The 27,428-nt window shown below is 39.0% G+C and overlaps 2 protein-coding genes across 2 annotated transcripts in view; both read right to left on the bottom strand.

Moving 5' to 3' along the window:
* Positions 1-17,362, bottom strand: part of ptprb (protein tyrosine phosphatase receptor type b) — a 61,114-nt gene extending 43,752 nt beyond the window's left edge. Inside the window, exons 1-9 of the mRNA XM_083999492.1 lie at positions 16,874-17,362; positions 12,727-13,171; positions 6,166-6,288; positions 5,280-5,420; positions 4,199-4,465; positions 3,238-3,519; positions 1,780-1,896; positions 1,524-1,670; positions 564-681 (exon numbers count right to left, since the gene is read on the bottom strand). Coding sequence (XP_083855618.1) covers positions 564-681; positions 1,524-1,670; positions 1,780-1,896; positions 3,238-3,519; positions 4,199-4,465; positions 5,280-5,420; positions 6,166-6,288; positions 12,727-13,171; positions 16,874-16,951 — 1,718 coding nt within the window. The 5' untranslated portion in view covers positions 16,952-17,362. The remainder of the gene's footprint in view (positions 1-563; positions 682-1,523; positions 1,671-1,779; positions 1,897-3,237; positions 3,520-4,198; positions 4,466-5,279; positions 5,421-6,165; positions 6,289-12,726; positions 13,172-16,873) is intronic.
* A 6,520-nt stretch (positions 17,363-23,882) lies between these two features.
* ptprr (protein tyrosine phosphatase receptor type R) overlaps positions 23,883-27,428 on the bottom strand; it is a gene marked incomplete at both ends in the record, with an annotated part of 42,965 nt that continues 39,419 nt past the window's right edge. The window contains 3 exons of the mRNA XM_083999301.1: positions 23,883-23,976; positions 25,995-26,108; positions 26,625-26,782. Coding sequence (XP_083855427.1) covers positions 23,883-23,976; positions 25,995-26,108; positions 26,625-26,782 — 366 coding nt within the window. The remainder of the gene's footprint in view (positions 23,977-25,994; positions 26,109-26,624; positions 26,783-27,428) is intronic.

A 27,428-nucleotide genomic window follows, 5' to 3' on the forward strand; every position in this document is an offset into this window, starting at 1 on the left:
GAAGAGGAGGAGGAGGAGGAGGAGGAGGAGGAGGAGGGGGGGAGGAGGAGGAGGAGGAGGGGGAGGAGGAGGAAAAAGAGAAAGGAGGAGGAGGAGGAAGTGGAGGAAGAGAAATAAGAAGAGGAGGAGGAGGAAGAAGAAGAAGAGGAGGAGAAGGAAGAAGAGGAGAAGGAGGAGGAGGAGGAGGAGGAGGAGGAGGAGGGAGAAGAGGAGGAGGAGGAGGAAGAGGAGGAGGAGGGGGGGAGGAGGAGGAGGAGGAGGGGGAGGAGGAGGAAAAAGAGAAAGGAGGAGGAGGAGGAAGTGGAGGAAGAGAAATAAGAAGAGGAGGAGGAGGAAGAAGAAGAAGAGGAGGAGAAGGAAGAAGAGGAGGAGGAGGAGGAGGAAGAGGAGGAAGAAAGGAGGAAAAAGAGAAAGAGGAGGAGAAAGAGGAAGAAGAGGAAGAGAAGGAAAAAGAGGATGAAGAGGAAGATGAGGAAGAAGAGGAAGAGGAGGTTCAGTTACATCTAAACAACAACTACACATCAGAGTTTCATGTAACACACAATAAACACACACACACACACCTGTCTCGCAGCAGAGTCAGTGTGTACGAGTCCACGTCTCCTGGTGGTTTTTCCCATGATGCTTTGAGGCTGTCGACGCCTGCGCTCCTCAGACTGATGGTCTGCAGCGCCATGGGAACTGAAACACACACACACACACACACACACACGATTATTATTAATAATCAATTGACCATAAACTTTATAAATATATTGATTTCTGTCCTATAAACACCTACACTGAAAAAACTCAAAATCTTACCAAGAATATTTGTCTTATTTCTAGTCAAAACAAATCTCATTATAGTTAAAATAAGACTCATCACATTAAAAGTAGCTTGTTTTTAGACACTTTTTACTTCTTTCAAGCAGATTTTCACTTGAAATAAGTAGAAAAATCTGATAGTGGAGCAAGTTTTTTTTGTGCTTGTAATAAGAAGTAAAAACTCGCTCCACTATCAGATTTTTCTACTTATTTCAAGTGAAAATCTGCTTGAAAGAAGTAAAAAGTGTCTAAAAACAAGCTGCTTTTAATGTGATGAGTCTTATTTTAAGTAGAATTAGATCGTTGCAGCCAGGTAACCGTAGAGACTTCTGCTCTACACTGCAAAAACTCAATATCTTACCAAGAATATTTGTCTTATTTCTAGTCAAAACTAATCTAATTCTACTTAAAATAAGTCTCATCACATTAAAAAGTAGCTTGTTTTTAGACACTTTTTACTTCTTTCAAGCAGATTTTCACTTGAAATAAGTAGAAAAATCTGATAGTGGAGCAAGTTTTTCTTTCTTATTACAAGCACAAAAAACTTACTTTCACTGGCAGATTTTTCTACTTATTTCACGTGAAAATTTGTTTGAAATAAATGAAAATTATCTCAAAACAAGTTAATTTTTAGGTGATGAGTCTTATTTTAAGTGAAAAGAGTTTAGTTTTGACTAGAAATGAGACAAATATTTTTGCAGTGTAGGCCTACACACCTGTCCTCCCCTCCACGGACACAGACGTGTTCAGCTTCCCGCTCCTGGTCGTCACGGTGATGGTGTAGCGTCTCCCGGGCTCGAGGACGTTAAAGGTGCACTCCCTCATGTTGGGCTCCACCTCCCTCGTATCCACGGTGACGTTGTCTAGAAACAGACACAGACAGGGACACGGGAATCAACACCTGACCATCGTCCAGCAGCAGCAGCAGCAGCCGCCTCTTCACCTTTAATCAAGTCTGATGTTAACGGTTACCGTGGGCGATGGTCAGGAAGTAGTCGTCACGTGACCCAGAGGGGGCGTGGCTCCACATGGCGCTGATCGACGTCTCGTCCGTGTGGCGGATGTGGAGATCAAACGCCGGAGCGGGAGCTGAAAACAGTGTAAACGTGTGGATTTAATATTATATTATATTGTTGCATTAAAGCAGATATCAGCTTCACGGCCGTTTCGGCTAATGCTGCGTTCAAGGCAGGCTTTTGAAACCGTAAGTTACAGCTTCAAGTCACAACTACGACTTGGTAGCGTTCCAGGTAACCCGTAGCTCGTGTTTTTACCATCCTGTTGTCTGTGAAAGTTCCCTATAACGGCCACTCGTAACTTCCGACCCGTGAACTCGTACCAGATCGAACTGGTATGACTTCACAGGAAGGAAAAACACAAAGTACGAGTTTCTTTGAACGCACCATGAGTTAGCAGCCCCCGCCCTTGTCAGGCATCAATTGGTCCTCGTGCTACGTCACCACATTCACGCGCATCCCTTGGCTGCACACACAGCCCTTCATGCCGTTCTCTCTCCTCATTGGATAACACTTGTATCCCACAAGGAAAATTTTCTCCTCGGGTTACAGCAGAGCAGAGTGACGGAGAGACTCGTGTTTAGGCTGAAATACTTCATGTAAGTGATTGCTGACGGAAAATAGGACTATTTAGGACTTATATTAACAAAAACATTCCACTGATATCTGCTTTAAACTGAGACACTTAAAGGTCAATAGGGTAAAAATTTAAACCAACAGATTTCACCATGAAACTTCCCAAGTTTATCACTCACATTAAGACAAATGTTTTTTGTATGAGAAGTTTTGTCAAATTTTCTGGTTAAATATGTAAATGAGGCTATATATCATTAAATATGCGCTAATTTGCATACAGGAATCTGAACAATGGATAAAGCTACTTTCAAAATTCTTGTTTTAGTGACACTTGTTGACACGTTAGAGTCAGAAGTTTTTGGATATCTCTTTTTATCACTCTTTAAATTAGAAAATGCTGTCACCAGCCCTAAAAAATATAAATTTCGTCTTTTTTTTTTGTAATAAAATGTTGTATAAATCAGCCTGTGAATGATATATCAACAAACCGCTCTGTAAAAACCTTCAGAATATAGAAAGGGATCAAAATGGAAGGTTTGGTGTCTGTAAGTGCTGCTGAAGTGGAGATTTGAGGAAAAACTCATATTGAGAAAACGGCCTTTAAAGATTTGCACTGTAAAATTACATAGATTGTTATTGTCAATCGTACTTTTATGATTTTCTTGATGATTCAAAGGAAATTACCATTTTTGGAGCCTAAGTCAATCACGACAGTAGCATGTTAACTGAATTTAGGAGAAATCTACCGACGAAAATATATTACATATACTGTATATTATAATATTATATTTTATATTTTATAAAAACACCTGTGTGTTCACTTCCTGTTGTGTCTCACCTGTCGATCCTTCGCAGCTGCTCTCGGCTGTCAGTTCTCCGGCCTCCACCCTCAGCACGGCCCTGTACCTCCTCCCAGGAATTAGACCCGTCCCAGGGAAGAGAAACCTCGCGGCCTCTCGGTCCAGACTGGTGTTGACTAACATCTGGAACATCTGGTCGTCGAACAGGAAGAGGCTGTAACCGTCCCATTGGCCAGTGGGAGGCGTCCAGGTGAGGAGGAGGTCCCCAGAGGAGGAGGAGGAGGAGGGAGAGAGGGAGAGGAGGGACGCTGCCGCTGGAGCTGGAGACAGGATGGACATGATGAAGAAAAGAAACGACAAAAAAGAAAAGTAAAGAAAAGAAAAAGACAAAAAAGTAAAGAAAAGAAAAATACAAAAAAGAAAAGAAAAGTAAAGAAAAAGACAAAAAGAAAAGTAAAGAAAAAAAGACAAAAAAGAAAAGTAAAGAAAAGAAAAAGACAAAAAAGAAAAGGAAAAAGTAAAGAAAAACAAAAGAAAAAGAAGACAAAAAGAAAAGACAAAAAAGAAAAGGAAAGAAAAAGACAAAAAAGAAAAGAGAAAGAAGACAAAATAGAAAAAGACAAAAAAGGAAAAGAGAAAAGAAAAGAAAAACAAAAGAAGAGAAAACGAAAAGATAAAAAAGAAAAGAAAAAGACAAAACAGAAAAAGAAAAGAAAAGTAAAGAAAAAGACAAAAAAAGAAAAAGAAGACAAAATAGAAAAAGGCAAAAAAGGAAAAGAGAAAAAACAAAAGAAAAAGAAGACAAAAAGAAAAGTAAAGAAAAGAAAAAGACAAAAAAGAAAAAGAAAAGTATAGAAAAAGACAAAAAAGAAAAGAAAAAGAAGATAAAATAGAAAAAGACAAAAAAGAAAAAGAAGATAAAGTAGAAAAAGACAAAAAAGAAAAAGAAGATAAAGTAGAAAAAGACAAAAAAGAAAAATAAATGAACAGACGACTCACCTGCTCTGACGGTGCTCTCTGATTGGTTCGTCAGCTCGCCGCTCCTGGTCGTCACAGTGACGTGATAGGTCGAGCCGGGGGTCAGCTGATCGAAGGCAGCCTCCGTGGCGTTTGGAGGAAGTGATGTCGTCTCCCGGCGGCTCGCGTCATTGGTCGAGAGGACGGCGACGACGAGCTCGTCCACGTCGCCCGCGGGCCGTCGCCATGACAACGACAAACTGGTGCTGTTGCCAAAGTCTGTGATGACGTCGGTCACGGCGGCGGGAACTAGAACGACACAAAGAGACGGAGGTGAAAACTCTTCTTTCTTTCTTTTTTTCTTTCTTCCATCCCTCTCTCTATTTCTTCCACCCCTCTCTCTCACTCTTTCTTTCTTTCTTTCTTTCTTTCTATATTTCTCTCTCTATCTTTCTTTCTTTCTTTCTATCTTTCTCTATCTCTCTTTCTTTCTTTCTTTCTTTCTTCCATCTCTCTCTTTCTTCCACCCATCTCTCTCTTTCTTTCTGTCTTTCTCTATTTCTCTTTCTTTCTTTCTTTCTTTCTTTCTTTCTGTCTTTCCTATCTTTCTTTCTTTCTTTCTTTCTTTCTTCTATCTCTCTCTCTCTTTCTTTCACCTCTCTCTCTCTCTTTCTTTCTTTCTTTCTGTCTTTCTTTCTTTCTTTCTTCTATCTCTCTCTCTCTTTCTTTCACCTCTCTCTCTCTCTTTCTTTCTTTCTTTCTGTCTTTCCTATCTTTCTTTCTTCTCTCTCTCTCTCTCTTTCTTTCACCTCTCTCTCTCTCTTTCTTTCTTTCTTCTATCTCTCTCTCTTTCTTTCACCTCTCTCTCTTTCTTTCGTTCTTTCTTCTATCTCTATGTCTCTCTTTCTTTCTTTCTTCTATCTCTCTCTCTTTCTTTCACCTCTCCCTCTCTCTTCTTTTGTTCTTTCTTCTATCTCTCTCTTTCTTTCATCTCTCTCTCTCTCTTTCTTTCGTTCTTTCTTCTCTCTCTCTCTTTCTTTCATCTCTCTCTCTCTCTCTTTCTTTCGTTCTTTCTTCTATCTCTCTTCCCTCCTTCCATCTCTCTCTCTCTCTGTGTTCATACCTGTCCGGGCCTCGATCGTCCTGCTATTCTGCAGGTTTCCCGCCTCCGTCACCACGGTAACGTTGTACAGTCGCCCCGGCGTCAGGGCGACGAGCTCGTGCTGCGTCGTCGTGCTCTCCAACGTCTCGGTCCGGAGCAGAGCTGCAGACAGAGGAGGAGGGGGAGGAGCTTAGACAGGAAGTCACATGACTCTGAAGCTGCTCGTTCATTGGACAGAAACTTTAGTTCATGTAACTGAATAAAATCAAAGCACAAACTGTTTGTTTTTTTGTATCATTGTAGATTTCTTTTACTGTTTTTATGTGTAATATTGTGAAGTTTGATGTTTTTTTGTTTTTTCCATTCGTAGCAGAGTTAGCTTAGCTTAGCTAGCATTAACCACTGATACAAAAACCCACGGTTTGTTCTATAAATTATTAAAAATTTAGATTGGTTTGGTGTTTATTGGTCACAAAACCAAAATAATTAGCTCAAAACAGCATAATAAGCAGTAGCATCAACTCCTTATTTACTTATTTTCTGCTAAAATGTATTAATTTTTCTTTTGTATGTATCATTCATTGACCAAATAAAAAAATTTAAAACACAAAATCTCAAATCTTGAAAGAAAAGGAGCAGAATGTAGAATAATTCTGCAGGCTAACGCAGTGTGGTATTGAATTGTATTAGATAGCCTATATGAAATTGTACTTTTATTGTTTGAGTTTTGTGCTGTTTTGTTTGTCGTGTTTTATGTAAAAGCTTTAAAAGCTTGGTTAGCGACACTGCTGACTAGCGATAAGGGCTGTGATGGTGTGTGGTGTTGGTTCATACTTGTTTCTACTCAAATAAACTTTAGAATAATCAATAGAAGCATGAATCTATTCTTGATAAAGTTGGTACGGACTGTGAGGAGGTTCCCACAGCTGCAGCCTGAAGCGTTGCGTCCTGCCGGGGCCGGCCTGCCAGGAAACTCCCAGGCTGCTGCAGGTCCTGGAGCTCAGCGCTAGGCCGCTCACCGCCGACGGCCCTACAGCAACACAACACACACACACACACAGTCAGAGAATATACAGTAGGTCATAATAAACACAACAACACATTAATACATAATATGGTCGGGAGTCATTTGAGGTAAACGTACTGTAGAGACTTCTGCTCTACACTGCAAAAACTCAAATTCTTACTAAGAATATTTGTCTTATTTCTTGTCAAAATGTCTCATTTCTAGTCAAAACTAAACTCTTTCCACTTAAAATAAGATTAATCATCTAAAAAAATATACTTGTTTTTAGATAATTTTCATTTGTTTCAAACAAATTTTCACTTGAAATAAGTAGAAAAAAATGCCAGTTTTTTGTGCTTGTAATAAGAAATAATAACTTGCTCCACTATCAGATTTTTCTACTTATTTCAAGTGAAAATCTGCTTGAAAGAAGTTAAAATTGTCTAAAAACAAGCTACTTCTTAATGTGATGAGTCTTATTTTAAGTAGAATGAGATTTGTTTTGACTAGAAATAAGACAAATATTCTTGGTAAGATTTTGAGTTTTTGCAGTGTAGAGCAGAAGTCTCTACGTTTACCTGCAACGATCTAATTCTACTTAAAATAAGACTCATCACATTAAGAAGCAGCTTGTTTTTAGACACTTTTTACTTCTTTCAAGCAGATTTTCACTTGAAATTAGTAGAAAAATCTGATAGTGGAGCAAGTTTTTCTTTCTTATTACAAGCACAAAAAAACTTGCTTCCACTGGCAGATTTTTCTACTTATTTCAAGTGAAAATTGGTTTGAAACAAATGAAAATTATCTAAAAACAAGTTCATTTTTAAGATGATGAATCTTATTTTAAGTGGAAAGAGTTTAGTTTTGACTAGAAATGAGACATTTTGACGAGAAATAAGACAAATATTCTTGGAAGGATTTTGAGTTTTTGCAGTGTAGGCTACAACAGCATCAGACGGATGTTTCTGAACGTCATCTTCTCTGGTGATGGAAACCAGCCTCATGTGTGTGTGTGTGTGTGTGTGTGTGTGTGCAGTCAGTGTATGTGTGTGTTTCCAGAGCTAAAACAGGTCAAGACCGTGACCTATAGCTGAGCACGCCGGCTCCATGGAAACGCCGCTCGGTGGGACGGCTGCCTCGGACTGATTTATCTGTTTTGAGCGCCATGTTCAGTGGGACAGCAGGAAGGTTTCAGCAGGAAAAGGATCCATCTCCCCAAATCTGTGGCCTTGTCATCAAAGTGTGAGCCACTGTGGGAGGCCTGTTCACACACAACACACACACTAAAAACACACACAACCATCCGCCTGCCTGTTGCCTCGTCCCCACCGCTCCTCTCTCTGACCCGGTGAAGAAGTGTTTGTGTTTGTGCTGCTGCTGCTTCACACTGAGCTGGAACAATACTATCTCATCTCTGCTCCGAGAGCGACGGCGACGCTCAAACCGACAAAACATGTTCAACCACCACAGGTCTCAGCTTCTTTAAAACTCCCATAATAATGCTTTTTTTAATTATTATTCATAGTAATTATGATTTAAATAACTGAATTTTCAGCTTCTTTCACCAACTAATTTTGGTTTTATTGCTCATTTTGTATCAGGTTCAGTATCTCGTACTTTAATTTTACTTTAATTGGTCGTAATACAAATAAATGAATCTCCATTGTGTCTTCTACAGGTCATGTGATAAAGCTGGAGTTACAAATCCATACAGTAAAGGTAGATGTTTGTATTAAAGCTCCTTCAAAATAAAGGTAGATGTTTGTGTTAAAGCTCCATACAGTATAAAGGTAGATGTTTGTATTAAAGCTCCATACAGAATAAAGGTAGATGTTTGTGTTAAAGCTCCATACAGTATAAAGGTAGATGTTTGTGTTAAAGCTCCATACAGTATAAAGGTAGATGTTTGTATTAAAGCTCCATACAGTATAAAGGTAGATGTTTGTATTAAAGCTCCATACAGTATAAAGGTAGATGTTTGTGTTAAAGCTCCATACAGTATAAAGGTAGATGTCCATGTGTAGTGTGATTATAAAGCAGCTCTAGGTTCTATATTAATACTGTGAAAGTATCAAAGCCTCAGTCCACAGAGAAATGCACACAGCCTGTATTCAGAAACTGAGCCTTAAAACCAGCCGTCAGGACTTCCTGTCACTTTGTGATGTCACAACTAAGCCCCGCCCCCTCACCACCATCCAACAACTTCACAGGATTTAGTTTCTCTGAGTGTTTTATTCTGAAATCTGCTCTGTTTTTTTGGATCACATAAACATAATTAATTAAAACAATAAAGATAAATTCATTATTATCGCAGATGTTTCCCCAAACTATTATTCAACATAATGTGTCTGACGTCTTTGGCCTTGTTCTGTTGCCCCCCAGGGAGCTAAAAACAGTCAATTAGGTGAACCTGCAAACACCTTTTGAAGTCCAGCAGGTAAAAATAAACCAAAAGGTCGTGTGAGCTCCGAAGGTCAGTGAACGCACCGCGGCCCTGGTTCCTCCAAAGATAAGAAACAAACCACAAACACACCACAAGAAGAAGTTGTTTCTGCTGCGTTGCTGAGAAGGTTAGAGCTGGGAGTCGCCTGGGTGCAGTAACACCCTGTTTCCTCAGAGTACAACACACACACACACACACACACACACACACACACACACACACACACACATATATATACACACACACACGTACACACACCCTCACGCCCTTTTCCCAGTGCTTCCCACAGAACAAAGGAACAATGGAGGCAGGAAATGGCTGAACCCTGAGCTCTGCCCACGATGGAAATACACACTGAGGGTCCAACTTCTGTTCTGGACGCCGGCCACTGTCGACAACACACACACACACACTTACACACACATAAACACATACAGACACACACACACACACTTGAATGTACTTTTACTGCTCTATCATTGGCTCTCAGCAGGGCAGTGGTTCCTGTAGCTAATCACAGAGCTACAGAGAGGGGAAGCTACATGACATTAACTCTGAGACACAAAGAGTCGACACAACACAACATGGAGGTCGTGTCGTGTTCTTTCACTTCACATGACAACGACGGGTCAGAGGAGATGGAAACAATAGAACCAAACTGAACACAACCGTCGATATAAAGTGAAGAGAGAAGTGAGAGCAGCAGGTAACAACATGGCGGCTCATCGCAGGTATCGCAGGTGTGTGAAGGTGTTTGACCTGCATGTAACAACTCACACATTCAGATGCTGCACAACGAGGTGCTAATGAGTAAACACGTGTATGTGTGTGTGCAGCAAATTAACACTGTGGCTGATTAAAGTGGAGGAAACTCGTTGCATTAGTTGATCAATAGGCAATTTTTCTGTTCCCACACTGTATTCCCCATTGGAGCATACTGTACTGTAGTCTGGGGTTTGCTTTTTCTCATCCCCTCTCCTCATGTTATTCTGTATTTCTTTCAAACTGTAATTTCCCAGCAATGGGATCAATAAAGTATCTATCAATTAAACAGCAGCTGTTTAATCGCCACATTAAGCAAATTAAATTCAAATTAAAGCAATACTTACCTTTCTGGAACTTTTGCACATTTCTTTGTCTAAGTTAAAATGCTATTAATAATCAGATGATAAATTAAAATGTAAGAGAAACCCAACAGGGTTAAAAACTCATCATTTTTTCATTCTCATATAATTCTGAGAAAAGTCTGACCAATAATATTATTCGGTCCGATTAATAAGATTTGACGAGCGACCGAACCTACTTAATATGTAATCACTTTGTGCACCCCTCTCCTCCTCTCCCCCCTCCCAACCAGGAAGAACGCTTATTGACAGAGCAGTAGCAGGACACAGAGAGCAGAGGAGACTAGAGTCACAACACACAAGAAAGAAGGTTTTTGGAAATAAATAGTTTTTTAAAAGACCAATAACTGCAGCCGCAGCTGGTCGCGGAGTTTCATGTCTGATATTGTAACGTTGATAGTGATCAGCCCCGAGTGATACGTAAACACAGGAAGTCACATGTGTCTATAAAGCATCCAGTGCTATAGGCTACTGTTAGCTCTGTGCTAACGGCTAGGCTACTGTTAGCTCTGTGCTAACGGCTAGGCTACTGTTAGCTCTGGGAGTTCTCAGCGGTCCGGACCCGGTGGAACTCCGGACCGGCGCGGCTCGACTCGGCTCGGTCTGGATTTATTTTGGCCCTGAACCAGCGCATCAGGTGGCGCTGGTCCGGCCGCCAGCCCAGCTCGTTGAGAACTGTAATCTGTAACAATCACTTCCCCTGCGTCTCCAGTAGCAGTAGGCTAACAACAGTTTATTATAAAACTCATCAGTCATCATCACTGAGTCCGTTTATACGGTTTAAAACTCCGGTGTTGTGTTTGTTTGTGTTGTTCCCGTTTCACTCGCGTTCCTGTTCTGTTTACCGTTGCCATGCCAACGCATGCAGCAGGGAGGGAGGGGGCTCGTGGAGATGCGGCAGGAGTGAGAGGTGGGCGGGACTTGTGAGGGAGGTGGAGCTGTTGATTTTCAAATGTTTGTGCTGTGCTGAGTGAAATGCCAGATCGGTAAGTATTGCTTTAAACTTTGTCAATGAAAATGTTTTTAAAATTACAACAGACCACGTTCTGACTTTTCAACGACTAAAATGATTTTTCGCTTCACTCACAGTCACAGTTTAAGTCAACTTTCCTTTAATTAATTAGATGAATCTCTATTAATCACATGCTCTGAACAGGGTTATTAAAGTTAAAACTAAAACTAGGAGTGAAAAAATAATTTAGTAAACTGAAATAAAAAATAAAAATGTCAATTTTGCCCAAAAAAAATTAATAATGTAATGTAAATGCTAAACTGCAGTAAAGTAAAGTAGAGTCAGATAACAGCAGCTTAGTTGTAGTTTTCTTGTCGATGTCTAAAGCTGCAGGAAGAAAACACCACAGCTCATTATGGGACGACTTGGAGTACGACCCACAGGTAGATAAGAGTGAATGCAACCTGATGGGGACTGATGGGAACATTATGGGATGGATGCAACTAAAAGGGAACAAGTTCATCTTTAGAGGTCTGACAGAGGCTTTCTCCTACAGTAAAACCTGAACAACTACAACTAAGACTAAGACTCAATAAAAACTACAACTAGACTAAATAAAATTGCTCAATCACTTGTTGAACTCACTAAAACTAAAATAAAATAAAAAAGCAAACTGAAGAACTAAATGAAAACTAATGAAAATGTTAAACCTATAACAACTTTGGCTCTGTATAATAATAACCTAATAAAAAACGTATAAATACAGGAGTTTACAGAATACAAAAGCTATGAGATGGATGTTAAATATCCATCAGCCGCCGCCGCCCACTGACTTCACTTCACTGTAACTCTGTGCACATGCTCAGGTGTGTGACTAATAACATTGTTAATGGCCGCGGTCCACGTCCATGTTGTTGTACTGAATGTTCTGGCTGCGTCTCGCGGCGACATGGAGCCGAGCCATCAATAATGTTATTGGTTTTACACCTGATGAACTGATCGTCCACTGATCGCTGCTGTAAAATTAGAAAGAAGGAAACGTCTCGCTCGCTCAGTCACTCCCTGCAACTCTGAGCTCAATGTTCAATTAGGGTTTATTATTATAGGCTACTGCCTGTACTTTCAAATAAAATGACGTTTTGTTTTTTAAAGGGATTGTTCAACATTTTGGCAAATTGGCCCATTGCCATAATCCCTATAGTCATAGCAGTAGGTTCGTTACCTTTAATTGTCGGTGCAAGCTGTTTTTAGAACGGCGGAGCAGAGCCGTGAGCTGCTCAGAGCTACGCTACGGAGGCTCATTATGGGATTTCTTGGTTTCCCTCATCAAACTCATCAAATACACAATCCAACAACTCCACAACGCTCTGGTGGACAAGTTGTGACCTGCACATTCACCACGCTATGAGATAATAACACAACGGTACCACACAGAGTTGTTTTAGAGGGAAATACAGAGACTGATGATGAAAAACTGTCCCTGAAGGCAACGCGCAGCGGTTTTGCATGAATTTCCCTCTAAAACAACTCTGTCTGGTAACGTTGTGTTATTATCTCATAGCGTGGTGAATGTGCAGGTCACAACTTGTCCACCAGAGCGTTGTGGAGTTGTTGGATTGTGTATTTGATGAGTTTGATTAGGGAAACCAAGAAATCCCATAATGAACCTCCGTAGCGTAGCTCTGAGCAGCTCACGGATCTGCTCCGCCGTTCTAAAAACAGCTTGCACCGACAATTAAAGGCAACGAACCTACTGCTATGACTATAGGGATTATGGCAATGGGCCAATTTGCCAAAATGTTGAACTATCCCTTTAAAAATTAAACACATTGATGAGTTCCCATACCATCATCATAAACGCCTCCTAACGAATTCATTTCTAACCGTGGAATTTAGAGGAAGCTCGAGCTCAAAATCCAAGATGGCCGGCGCTCAGGACTTACTGGTGTGCACGGTGACGTTCGCCGCCTCCCCGTCCTCCTGGGATCGAACCTGCAGCAGGTGGGCGGTCCCCGGCTCCAGGTGAGTCAGCTCACAGGTGAAAACGTCTTCTACTACTACACCTTTATCCCCTCCGTCCTCGACTCCCAGCTGATTGGTTCCCAGAGAATTAACTCCGCCCACCTCCTCTTCCTCTCCTCCTCCTCTTTGCTTCCTGCTTTCGATCTCATTCGTCTCCAACTCCTCTTCTCCTTTTGTTCTTGTTCTTCTTGTTCTTCTCCTGCACTCGGCGCCGTCGGCCCCAGAGTCCAGCGAGGCGACGGTGAAGGAGCAGTTCTGTCCCGGCGTGTGGACGGTCAGAGCGACGGCGTCCAGACTGGACACCGGGTCGGAGAGGGAGATGTTACATGACGACGTGACGGACAGCTCCTCTGCTCCGCCCACATCCTGACGGGAGAGAAGACAAGACGACATGAGAACGACATCAAACAGCACAGATATGCATCATGGGAAACAAAGACTGTTGTTTACATTCTACTTCCGGGTAGAAAACCAGCACGTAATTTGAATGAGATCAATAGTAACAAACGAGAGTTTAGCTATATATCATATTTTTCACGCCCTATCACCGTTTAGACAAATCTGAAATGATTGAAGAAACATTACTATTTCTGTGTGTGTGTTTTGTGTTGCTATGTGTTGTATTTATTCAGTTTGGGGGGATCACGGTGTCTAGAAAGCATCAGTGGCTCAGCTGACAGGGACAGCTAACGGTAGCTAAGCTAACGGTAGCTAAGCTAACGGCGGTAGCTAAGCTAACGGCAGCTAAGCTAACGGCGGTAGCTAAGCTGACACCAGGACGTCAGCTGTTAAAACCCTCCCGTTGTGGGACACGACATGAAACTACTCCAGTTAGCTCAGTCATGTTGGAACTCAGATATCCGCTGGAGAAAATATTTTTTCATGGACCGTTTATTGAGTCACTGAGTTATTAAAGTTAAACAGGTAGCTAACCGTTAGCCCAGCTAATCTCTGATAACCATGACTAATTACAAAAATGTGCACACAGAAATAGTAATGTTTGTCCAGTCATTGGTTTTATAAACTTTACAAACATCAGATTAGTCTAAAAGGTGATATAGTGACATGAAAAATGAGATATAGCCTACTTTATAGCGAAACTCTCGTCCGTCGCTATTGTTCTCATGCTGGTTTTCTACCCGCTAGTTGCAAACAACAAGGAGATTCTTTCTATTGGTCCAATCAAAGTGTCTCCACCAGTATTGATGGCTCTACTTCCTGTCTCCGTTAACCGACGCCTCTACTTCTACAAACTGAGTTGTGGCTTTGGTGAAAACATCGTTAACTCATATCTGACAGTTGTTTAGACCTGCAGCGGTTCGATTGACAGGAGCTTCGGCCTCTGCTCTGCGTGAAGACAGAAAAACAAACCAGCAGGAGGTGAAAACCAGCAGGAGAACCAGGTCTGAGTCTGGGTGGAGCTGCTCTTTGATCCCATTGTTCTTCTGGAATCATTTTTTTTTTCTGAGGATCAAGAAACACTGAGCGCCACGGTAACCCATCACCAAGAATAGCCACAAGTTTCCTTTCATATCTGATTTATCCACTTTCTAAACATTAAGATGAAAGCACTGAATCAAATATATTATCTCTACGTGAAGGTTTAAATGACTTCACTCAAAGCTCCAGATTTTATTCTTCTTTTTCTGTCTTTTATTTTGAAATATTGATCCATGAGAAGATATAAAAACCATCTCAGTGTAGTTTTCCATCTCCTCCTCCCCAATAAAATATAATAAACAGAGCAGATTTCAGAATAAAACACTCAGAGAAACCAAATCCTGCAGAGTGAGTGTTGGTTGGATTTTTGGGTCTAGGTGGTGAGGGGGCGGGGCTTAGTTGTGACATCACAAAGTGACAGGAAGTCCTGACGGCTGGTTTTAAGGCTCAATTTCTGAATACAGGCTGTGTGCATTTCTCTGTGGACTGAGGCTTTGATACTTTCACAGTATTAATATAGAACCTAGAGCTGCTTTATAATCACACTACACATGGACATCTACCTTTATACTGTATGGAGCTTTAACACAAACATCTACCTTTATACTGTATGGAGCTTTAACTCAAACATCTACCTTTATACTGTATGGAGCTTTAATACAAACATCTACCTTTATACTGTATGGAGCTTTAACACAAACATCTACCTTTATACTGTATGGAGCTTTAACACAAACATCTACCTTTATACTGTATGGAGCTTTAACTCAAACATCTACCTTTATACTGTAGCTCGAATCTAAATACCATCTAATTATCTGAATAATATTGATGAGTTCTTCAGCTGCTGCTATTTAAAGACGTGGAAACTCAGTGTTTCTGCTTCTTTTTTTTAATCACTTTTCAGGTTTCCACGGTTCGGCTGACCTTTGACCTCGTGCATGTCTTGGCGATAACACGGTGACAGCTCGGGTTGTTCCGAGGTCTCTAATCTCTTAAATACTGGGCAGCGGGACAGAAAATAAAATAATTTGTCACTGATAATGAAGTTCAGTGAGTTCAGAGACAATGATGCTGCAGGGACAGAGATAAACAGACAGGAAGAGGAGGAAGTGACAGCCGAGGAAAATGAAACTGTATAAATATTAGTGTAACATGCAGCACCGAGGAACGATCACACCTCTAATTATCCAACAATCACAACCTCATTTAAGTCCTTTATAATGTGGAAACTCAGTGGCTTAGCAACAAAACCTCCAGTTATATCACACAACGATTCAACCTTTAAATGTTGAATGATGTTTGAGGTTTTACTGGAACTTTTTATTGTGTCATTGTTTGTGTTTTGGTCGTATTTTATTTCAATGAATTTAGCATTTTGGGCTTTTACTGTTGAGTTTTATGAGTTTTAAATGGACGATGTTAAAAAAAATCAACTTTGACTTTAGTGTAAATGTGATATTATGCACATGTTGTAACATCAGACATTAAGAAATTAAGATCAATTAATCTGATGTTATAACATGGTTTTCTTTCTTATTCACAGTTAAAAGGATAAAATGATTTACACGTCTAATATTAGGAACAAAAATAAATCATATAAAACTTCTAATCTAAACATCTATTTATTATAGATTTATTTATTGTATGCTTATATTTTCTTTTGTATATATCGTTAAGATGGGGGGAGGAGGAGGGGCAAATTTTGGGGTTTATTCTTATAGTTTTTAACTTATCTTATCTTTTTCTTCTATTTTAAGTTGTTGTATTGTATTACTCTGCTATAATATTCTTTACCTTTGTACACTGGAGCGCTGTGACGAATGAATTTCCCGCAAAGGATTAATAAAGTATATTCTATTCTATATATATATCTATATCTAATTTAATTTCACATATCATCTCCACTGAAATAATAAGTAGAGTGACAAATTTGAAAATCATTTTTTAAAATTTTAAATGCTTCAGGACATGAATACAAATGAATATATTCACTTGTTGCAGGACGGAAACTTTTCAATTCTCAGAGTAAAACTACAACTTTGTTTTCATAAAGACACTTTAGTTTATCTATAAGAAGAATGCAAGACATATTTTTACTTATAAAAGTATATGATGCACTGAAAGATTTACCTTTGAACATCAAACATGAAACAAATACATTATAGAGCTGTAGTGATTACAGAATCAGTTCACTGTTTTAACCATTTTTCAAACCAAAATCTTGAACCTTTTGTTGGTTTGAACTTCTTTTTTTTCTCAGATCTGATTGTGAACTAGTTTTTCTTTGATCTGTTGGATCAAACGAGACGAGAACATCGCGTCCAGCTCCGGGAAGATCATAGTGAGTGAGCACCTTTCACCTTTCACCACTTCCTGACATTGTATAAAAATACAATGTGCAAATTAACTCAACTCTGGAAACAACTTGTTCTCAGCTGCAGCAGCTCTGGTCACGTTTCCTTCACGTGCAGCGTTTTAACATCGAAGCAGCTGAAATTATCACAGTTTTCACTTTTTGTTGCACAGAAAGACGACATATTATCTTAAATATTGGTCATTAGGTTAATTTCCTACAGTATATGTGTGTAATACAGTGAAGCAGTGATGTGATGTGATGGGACTGACCTGCAGCAGCAGCAGCAGCAGCAGCACCGAGCTGAACCACAGGGTCCAGACACAACTATGAACTTTACATTTCAGCATTTTCCTTCAGATCCTCAGACGGAGCAGACTGCACCATACTCGTGAGGCGGAGGTAGAAGACGAGAGGCTCAGAGTCCTGTGAGACCTGTGAGGGGGAGAAAAATATCCTTCTCTCTGTGATCTTCAAACCCAGAATAAATCCTCCTTCTGGAAACAAAATAAGAAAAACTTTAAAAGAAGGAGAAAAAGTCGGGTTCACTGTCCTTCTGTGAGAGTCCGGAAATGGGATTTATTCCTTATCGGACCAGAAGAGTTTGTTGCTCCGCAGTTATTCCAGATATTCGGTGTCTTGTTCCGGTCGGTGTCTCGTGTGCATCGTCTGCTCAGAGCTCTCAGACTTCAAACTCAGAGTTTCCTCTCTTTTCTCTGCAGGGCTCTGCCTGTCTCACCAGCTCTGTCCCTCTCTCTCTTCCTGCCTGTCTCTCTCTTTCTCTCTGTGTGGGTCGGACTCTATAGTGTTGAGGTTGGGAGTCACTAACGGACTTCCTCAATCAAGCCAACAGCTCTGTGAGTCACTGCAGACTGAGACACGACTACAAACTACAAACCCAGGCTGCAGGACGGAGGTTATAAATAGACCCGAGGCTCCACCAGCAGCAGCAGCAGCAGCTCTACAGTAGCCTACTACACCTGTCTGCAGGTAGTAGATGTTAAAAATAGAGACCAACAGTGTTTCAAGTTTGAAGTGTGTTGAAGTTTTTGTCTGTGATGAGGCTCCATCAGCTGTAAATTTAGGTTCTTGATCCAAATCAAAACGCTTCTGTTCTGATGGTTCTGAGAAAAAGAAAAACAACTCAGTAAAAAGTTGCAGCGTCCAACATGATTATATCATCTCAGAGCCAGAAATAAAATATTCTATTGGTCAAACAATACGTTTTTTCTTTGGCTACAGATTCTTGAGTGTGAGGATTCATTGTTTTTCTAACATCGTCCCATAAATGTCTGAAACTTGAACAAATTACACTGCAAAAACTCAAAATCTTACCAAGAATATTTGTCTTATTTCTAGTCAAAATGTCATTTCTAGTCAAAACAAATCTCATTATACTTCAAATAAGACTCATCACATTAAAAAGTAGCTTGTTTTTAGACACTTTTTTACTTCTTTCAAGCATATTTTCACTTGAAATAAGTAGAAAAATCTGACAGTGGAGCAAGTTTTTCTTTCTTATTACAGACACAAAAAACCTGTTTTCACTGGCAGATTTTTCTACTTATTTCAAGTGAAAATTTGTTTGAAACAAGTGAAAATGATCTGAAAACAAGTACATTTTTAGATGATGAGTCTTATTTTAAGTGCAAAGAGTTTAGTTTTGACTAGAAATGAGACATTTTGACAAGACATAAGACAAATATTCTTGGAAGGATTTTGAGTTTTTGCAGTGTAAAACAAAAACTGGCGAATTAATATCATTATGTAAAAATATACATGCGTCACTTGTAGTCAGGTTTTTCTATTCTATTTTCTATTTTATTCTATATTTAAACAGTTTTTATATTGTGTTATTTTTGTGTTTGTTTCATTTCTAATAAGAAAATTGATTGATCTCTGTGTGGGATAATGTACAATGCAAATAAATTAACCTTGTCTTTAATTTGTTCTTTATGTCTCCTTATGTTACCTTCTTGGTGAAACTAAATGATAATAATAAAAAAAACATTATTCTGAGACACATTTTAAATTGTCATCTTCACTGTTTCTTTAAATTAAATGTAATTGCAGTATGTATCTATCTGTCTGTTGCTGTGATTGACGTTGAGTTTGCATTTGACCCACGGACGGTTTGACTCTGCAGCAGCTTCACGTGTTAAAGGCCAAACTGCTTTTGTTTCAGTTGGTCTGAGTTACATTTAGTCATCCACACCTTTTTCCTTCCTTCCTGCTCCCTCCTCTTTCCCCCTCATTCTCTCTCTCCGTCTGTCTGACTCTCTCACTCTCTCTTTATTATATGACACATGCTGTGGTTTCTAGGAACAACAGCTGCTTCAGGCTTAATGTCACTTTCACTGTAGCACCGGGTCCAAATTACAACAACAAAAAAACCATCAAACATATTATTATCAGTCAGTTTTTTATGTCCAGTGTTTTTATATGTACATTTGACAGTCAACAGTTTATTATGTAGATAAAGTAGATAAAGAGGTTACAGCACGACTCAGTGGCTAATGTTCCAGACTATTACAACATTCAAGTTGATTAGTAATACAAAAAAAAACAACGTACCATACCATACGTACACTTCATGGTTAGCATCAGGTGTACTCTGACTGAGCTGTAATGCCCACACAGGAGGAGGTTAAAGGGACACCGACATTTTCTTTAGTTCAGTGTGGTCGTTTTGGGTTTTCATAGTTCTATAACTTCCACTTGCACATTCACTTGAATTATTTTTAACTGTAATATGAATGCATTATCTCCACTGCACATTTATAGGCTATTAATACACACACATGATTAAGAATTGTATTTATTCATAAAACATTAAAATCTGGTGCAAGCTAGCAAGCTAGTATCGGTTCAATATCTTGCTAATAATAAGCAAATGTTAGCTAATTAGAAAATAAATAACTTTGGTAGAGCATTAATTGTAAGTTAATCTCCATGACGGAAATCGTTCTAGCCAGTGTTAGATATATATAATCTCTTTCACAAACTTTTTCTCTCACTTACACACTGCAAAAATTCAAAATCTTACCAAGAATATTTGTCTTATTTCTAGTCAAAATGTCATTTCTAGTCAAAATAAATCTAATTATACTTAAAATAAGACTCATCACATTTAAAAGGTAGCTTGTTTTTAGACACTTTTTACTTTTTTCAAGCAAATTTTCCATTTTAAATAAGTAGAAAAATCTGACAGTGGAGCAAGTTTTACTTTCTTATTACAAGCACAAAAAAACCTGCTTTCACTGGAAGATTTTTCTACTTATTTCAATTGAAAATTAGTTTGACACAAGTGAAAACTGTCTAAAAACAAGTTAATTATGAGGTGATGAGTCTTATTTTAAGTGGAAAGAGATTAGTTTTGACTAAAATTTAGACATTTTGACAAGAAATAAGACAAATATTCTTGGAAAGATTCTGAGTTTTTGCAGTGCACTTCCAAAAAGATAAAAATAAAATAAAATTGAATTTCACAATTCATTAAAAAAGGTGTTATTTCACCTAAGAGACCTGTAAAAATAAGTGTTTTCCATTAAAATGAACCAGAAAACTCCATTAATCTCCATAAAAAACAAAATGTAACTGTCAAAAAAATTGGGAAACTGCTTGACCGTCTGAAAACTGAAAATGTCTGGTGTCCCTTTAATCTCCATCAACAGTCAACAACAATAAAGTACAGGACATCAACCACCACCTACTGTACTGTACATACACAATACTACGTCAGAGGCAGTGTGTGTTGTTGTACCCGCTGCTGCAGTGGGCAATGGAGGCTGGGATCAACTCACCTTCACTTCAGTCACTTCAAACAGGACAATTACATCAACTTTATATAAATACTGCGGATATATCAGATATACTATGCATTAGATTTTAATTTAAACCATTGTTAAAGGGATAGTAGCATTTTTTTTAAAGAGGGGTTGTATGATCTACAAATAGCCCCTAAGCACTTTAATTGCAGTAGAAGACTCTCTGCACTCCTCCCGTTAGCAACGCCAGCCCATAATAGCCCTGCCCAGAGATTTACAACATACAGTGTTGTGAATGGACCCAAAGAAACGGCCTATTTTCATGGCCTAAAAGAGGTTTTACATGAAAAAAATACACAGTTCCATTGTTCGCTATAATATAATTTTTTCCAGCCCTTCAAAGTGCAGGAAAAACACAGCTTGTATTTGGACCTAACCAGGTAAAACCTCTTTTAGGCCACGAAAATAGGCCGTTTCTTTGGGTCCATTCACAACAATGTATGTTGTAAATTGTACATAAAATTGTACTTAGGGGCTATTTGTACATCATACAACCCCACTTTTAAAAAAATGCTACTATCCCTAGTTTTGAATGTGACGGGATTTGAACTGACTCAAGTGAACGGTGGTTTGTTGATGGTCCCAGGAGGCATGTTGGACGTGTAGACAAAAAACAGACGCAGGTCCAAAGTCCCTTGATTGTATCACAAGTAAAAGATATATAAATAAAAATATATTGGTACATATAGAAAAAGAAGAGTCTTCAAAGTTTCTCTTTCTCGTTTATTGTCCATCGTCGTCGTCAAACCGCGCGACACCGACGCTTTCCCAGTTTTAGCAGCAAATGTCTCCGTGTTTTGTGGTCCGTGGATTGAAATGTAACTGCCCACATCAGTTTTAATAGCACTTTAACATGTACTGAACAATGTTGTCCCATTCACACAGAGCAGATTAGATGTGTATGTATGTTTGTTAATCTTTTTCATTACTGGCGTCGTCGATGTAGAAACCTCACATCTCTAAAACAAGTCAGCAATCCAGGAACTGGAAAATTAGTTTTTTTGTTGTTTTTTTTAACTGTGGATGTGAGTTCATTGGGAAACATTGGGATTTTTTTACTGTAAATATGTAATGTTGATTTTGTGGCAAATTTAGCCAATACTGCTTCATCAAAAATAAGTCAAACTTTCTGGCTCCAATAAAAGAAACCGATTCGTTATTTCCAGTCCAGCTACTGCTGCATTGATCCTTTAGAGATAATAAGGTTTGTACCCTCAATCGTTAGCTTTCATACTACAGTACTGTAGTTGACAAATGGCCGATAGCTGCTAAACACATCAAAAACATGTAAAAACAGTATAAAAATAAAGTTATTATTACTTTGATACACCAAAAAATAACTCACTCACTAGATAACATAATTTACAACATCACACTGATGAGATGATTGCACCATTCTGACTTAAATCATTTCACATTTTTGGTATAAAGTAAGATTTCACACAACAAGGGGAATTGTCAATGCAACAAACGAGATTAAATACTAAGTGTAAACTCTGAGACCAAGCAGCACGATTCGTTTGGAAAATATTTCTTGTGTCAGGAATCATTTGGCCCTCGAGATATTTCAGCTTTATTCGTTTTAAGTTTGGATTAATAAATTCTGACGGAAAGTGCCATGCTACTTTTGAGCTATATTTTCTATTTTTTATAGTAATAATATTTTTTTCTTATTGGTATTTTTCTTAAAAGTTCTAACAAGATGGTGGGGCATTGTGTCCATGTTGTCAGATAACTCGCTTTCCATTCACAATAGCTACAAAAACGTTATCTAGCAAAGATAAAAACACTTTGTCAGCATTCAAAAACGACTGTTCCCATAATTCCCAGTACTGCTATCAAACTCGTAATTTTAGACCTACCGATTGAACAATGTAAAAAATAACTGTTGTAACAAACTGGTTTTGTTTTATTGGTTTTGTTTAATCGATTTAATTGCATTAGCATAGCATGTTAGCAATAGCTTTATATTAGTGTTCATTTATTAACATAACATCATATCAAACTACTAATGCTAGAATGAGCCTTTATTGGATGGCTGTAGCTACTACATGAACTAGCTTAGCAGAAGGTTTGTATATCGTGACATTGGTTTGTTAGCTTTTAGCATGTAGCATGTTTTATGGCTGGAGGTAGTTCCTTTTGTGACCTTAGCTCTCTGTAAGTTACCAGGCCACCAACATAATGTACATAATTATGTCTATAGTGCTGTCTAATGAAGTGGGTGCCTCGATAATGTCAGTTTGTTAGCAGGCTAGGCTAATAGCTCACCTCATCTACACTGTGGGAAACATTTGAGGTTAGCTGAGCTTTGGGAGTTTTGTTATCACATATTTGTTGTCTTTTGTTACTGCTCTGGTTTGTTTCAGGTTTTAATTTTGAATCTGAATCCAGCAGTTTCTATTTTTGGTATCAAACTACAAGCAAGTAAGATGAGCTTTTTCCTTGTAAAGTATTTTGTTTCTCTTTGGGAAAAAAGACAAATTATGACCTCCTGGTTGTGGTGACGATCACAGCAGGAAGTCTTCAATTGGAAATGTCAATGTTTATGGAAAGCATGTAGGCATATTGGATTGAAAGCACCCTAATGTGTTTTTTTTTCTTTATTATTATTATTAGTAGTAGTAGTTTTCTGTCTAGTAAGGTGTCTCGTTGCACTGAAAATGTTAAAATGACTGAATAGATAGGCTATAAAGTGCTAAAACGTAATGTTTCTGTTAGGGTCTGTAAAAGATGAAATGTAATGTAATGTAATGTGATCAAATTACAGACTAACACGCGGTGTGCTGAGGTCACAAACAGGAAGAGGCTGGAAGGGTTGGTTTAACAGTGGTACAGTAGCTTAACCAAAGGTGCAACCAGCTAACAGTCATTTTCCAGTAGCCTTTCACATACAGTAAGAACACCATGTTAAAAAAAATAATTTTAAAATCCTACAGTATAAGACACAGAAACACAACAGTGTTATTGAACAATGTACCATCAATTTTCAGTCAGACTACTTCTACGTACGTCTCCAATGACAGAAAAGAGGTAATAATAGGACAGTCTGGTTAGTTAGTTTAAAAACGACACAATCTGACAGTCAGTTAAGAGAAGTGAAGTGGCCGCCGGGTCTCTCAAGTCCGATCTGAAGAGCCGTTCGCCGACAAAACATGAAGTAGTAACAGCAGAAGAAAGATTAGAAGAAGTAGAAGTAGAAGAGTGGATACATTCCATTCCCAGAAATTAACCTGTCCTCTTTCCTTCAACAGGCTCCGCCCACAACTGTCCTCATTGGTTGTCCATCAAACTCAACGAACCTCCTCCAAGAATCGCCCCAATCCTCAGAGAAATCCCCCCAAAATCTCAGAGACCACGATACTGTACCTGCCAGGATTTGCTATGTCAGCTAGTCAGCGCACTTCAAGGGTTTAAAGCAGACGTCTCGTGCAGCGGTGAACACGGTGAACACTCATTGGCCGGTTTCTGCGGAGAGGCGGGCCTCGTACAGGCTCAGCGCGTGATGGACGAACTCGTACTGCTCGCCTGTCTGGATCATACCACCTCTGTATGAACAAAAAGAGAAGATAAAATGTAAAAACTCAAAATCCTTCCAAGAATATTTGTCTTATTTCTTGTCAAAATGTCTAATTTCTAGTCAAAACTAAACTCTTTCTGCTTAAAATAAGATTCATCATCTAAAAGTGAACTTGTTTTTAGATCATTTTCATTTGTTTTAAACAAATTTTCACTTGAAATAAGTAGAAAAATCTGCCAGTCAAAGCAAGTTTTTTGTGCTTGCAATAAGAAATAAAAACTTGCTCCACTATCAGATTTTTCTACTTATTTCAAGTGAAAATATACTTGAAATAAGTAAAAAGTGTCTTAAAAACAAGCTACTTTTAAATATGATGAGTCTTATTTTAAAGGGATAGTTCAACATTTTTGAAAATTGGCCCATCGCCATGATCCCCCTAGTAATAGCAGTAGGTTCGTTACCTTTAATTGTTGGTCCAAGCTGCTTTTAGATCGGGGGAGAAGAATACCGAGCGGCGCAGCTACACTACGGAGGCTAATGGAATTTCTTGGTTTTGCTCATCAAACTCAGCAAATACACAACCAAAAAACTCAAAAACGCTGTGGTGGACAAGTTGTGACCTGCACATTCACCACGCTATGAGATAATAGCGGAAAGTTGCGAGATGGAGTTGTTTTAGAGGCAAAGTCGGACTTTACACTCTAGACGGCTGCTCGGCGGAGTGATTTCAAAAGCGCCTGTTTACTGCAGATACGTCCGTATACTACGGCACTGGCTGAGGTGCGCACACTGTGTCCCTCCGACCAGTGGTTCACTGAAGAAAGTAGTTCCGAGTATTTGCTTCACTTCTCTTAACTTTCTGCTATTATCTCATAGTGTGGTAAATGTGCAGGTCACAACTTGTCCACCACAGCGTTTTTGAGTTTTTTGGTTGTGTATTTGCTGAGTTTGATGAGCAAAACCAAGAAATTCCATTAGCCTCCGTAGTGTAGCTGCGCCGCTCGGTATTCTTCTCCCCCGATCTAAAAGCAGCTTGGACCAACAATTAAAGGTAACGAACCTACTGCTATTACTAGGGTGATCATGGCGATGGGCCAATTTTCAAAAATGTTGAACTATCCCTTTAAGTATAATGAGATTTGTTTTAACTAGAAATAAGACAAATATTCTTGGAAAGATTTTTAGTTTTTGCAGTGTACTGTAATAATGAAATTACACTTTACATCCATATATTGGATTAGCATCCGATTTTACACTCAACACTGTGGGGACATGTGGTGACTAATACGAGGTCCCCACAATACACAAATATATGAAAATGTGTGTGTGTGTGTTTGTTTATAGACGATATGGAGACTTAACAACTGTCTGTACATTGTGTATTGAGGACATATGAGGACAAAAGGGGACAAAGCTAATAAACATAAATTTGCCAGGTACAAACTGTCTTTTTACACTCTGACAATGAGAAAGTTTACATGCAAATGATATTCTAGTGAAGGTCATATTCTGAATAAGGTGTAAAAAGTTCACAATTGGTGAAAACCGCTGCAAAAACTCCAGTTAGATGTCTTGATATGATTATTGCTCACTCTGTATGTGACCTTATTCCGACTGAGGTGATCTGAGGCTGTTGTCGACGTAAACAAAGTCACTATAGGTACGTTTCCATTACCCCCGGAAATACATAAAACCTAAATATCGCAAATAAAAACTAGTGATGGAAACGCCTACATAAAAAAAAAAAAAAAACTCAAATATCGCCAAAATATTTTTAATATTTTTTTTTTGGCACCTGAGCTACAACCACTCAACTCAGTCTGATAACTCAGGCGGTGTCGCACCATAAAATGTCCGTGGTTATAACCAAACAATAGTTCCTTCTGTTACAGTCGCAAAACATTTAGACTTTACAAGAATTCCGGCTCATTCACAGAACACCTTTCAATGGAAACACCTGCAAATAGGAATTGTACTTTTTCTTTTTTAGAAATGTCGCTTTTATTTTGCAAAACCAGCTACCATGAGGATAAATCTGTCTGTTACCTGTCGGCTCTGAGCTGGCAGGTGATGCTCAGCACATCCACCACTCCCTCCAGCTGCAGCTGTCGACAGCCGATCGTCGTGGCAATGAAACAGCCTGTCCGACCAATCCCGGCGCTGCAGGGGTGATCAATAAAGTTATTTCAAACATTATTTTATCTGGAGCACAAACAGCTGCACTGCAAAAACTCTGAATCTTACCAAGAATATTTGACTAATTTCTAGTCAAAATGTCATTTCCAGTCAAAATAAATCTCATTCTACATAAAATAAGACTCATCACATTAAAAAGTAGCTTGTTTTTAGAAACTTTTTACTTCTTTCAAGCAGATTTTCACTTGAAATAAGTAGAAAAATCTGATAGTGGAGCAAGTTTTTCTTCCTTATTACAAGCACAAAACAACTGCTTTCACTGGCAGATTTTTCTATTGATTTTAAGTGAAAATTAGTTTGAAACAAGTGAAAATGATCTCAAAACAAGTTAATTTTTAGGTGATGAGTCTTATTTTAAGTGAAAAGAGATTAGTTTTGACTAGAAATGAGACATTTTGACAAGAAATAAGACAAATATTCTTGGAAAGATTTTGAGTTTTTGCAGTGTGTTTCCCCGACGACGCTGCTGTTTGTAGCTACCTGCAGTGGACGATGACCGGTCCCATGGCGACGGCGGCTCGTCGGTCCGTCTCCACGTCGGTCATCAGCTGCAGCAGCGGCATCGCGGAGTCGGGGGTTTTATGGTCTGGCCACGACGTGTACCAGTAGTGCTGCAGGACGCGCGTTTGATTCCCACACTGCAACACAGAATCCCCATTTTGATTGATTGATTGATTGATTGATCATATTTATTTCAAACCAAACAAAAATTATATCTCACATACAACATAACAAGAACGCAAGGTCACTCTCCAAACCCCCCCCCCCACAGTCATCACATTAGTTTACATCATTTATCTCTCCTCCTCCCTGCTATACATTTCAAACACTCCTTTTCTAAATTTACTTTTAAATTGATTAACACTTTTGCTGAGTTTAATCTCTACATCTAAACTATTCCATAGAATAACCCCTCCGACAGAAATATACATTTTAAGAGTCGATCTTACACTTTGCTGTTGCAATTGACCTATGGCTAAGCCACGCCCCCAAACGCGATGAGCCAATCACAGTGCGCGTAGCTAGCCCATACACTGGGACATTCTCTGCTTCCACGTCCATTGAAATGCATTGCAGTTAGTCCGTTTTCATTCGTTTTTATATGTTTTTTCTTGACATTTTAAGTTTAAAATGGTCAAACGGTGTTCATGGGGTACATGCAACTCCAACACTAGGTATCCTGAGAGGCCACGGGGGGGATTTTTTTTTAACCTTTTCCCAAGCCACATCTCAACCGAGAGAAGTGTCTGCTCTGGATAAAGATGTAGTAGACCACAACACCAA

This window comes from Trachurus trachurus, assembly GCF_905171665.1.
Source record: "Trachurus trachurus genome assembly, chromosome: 23".
Taxonomy (NCBI): Eukaryota; Metazoa; Chordata; class Actinopteri; order Carangiformes; family Carangidae; genus Trachurus; species Trachurus trachurus.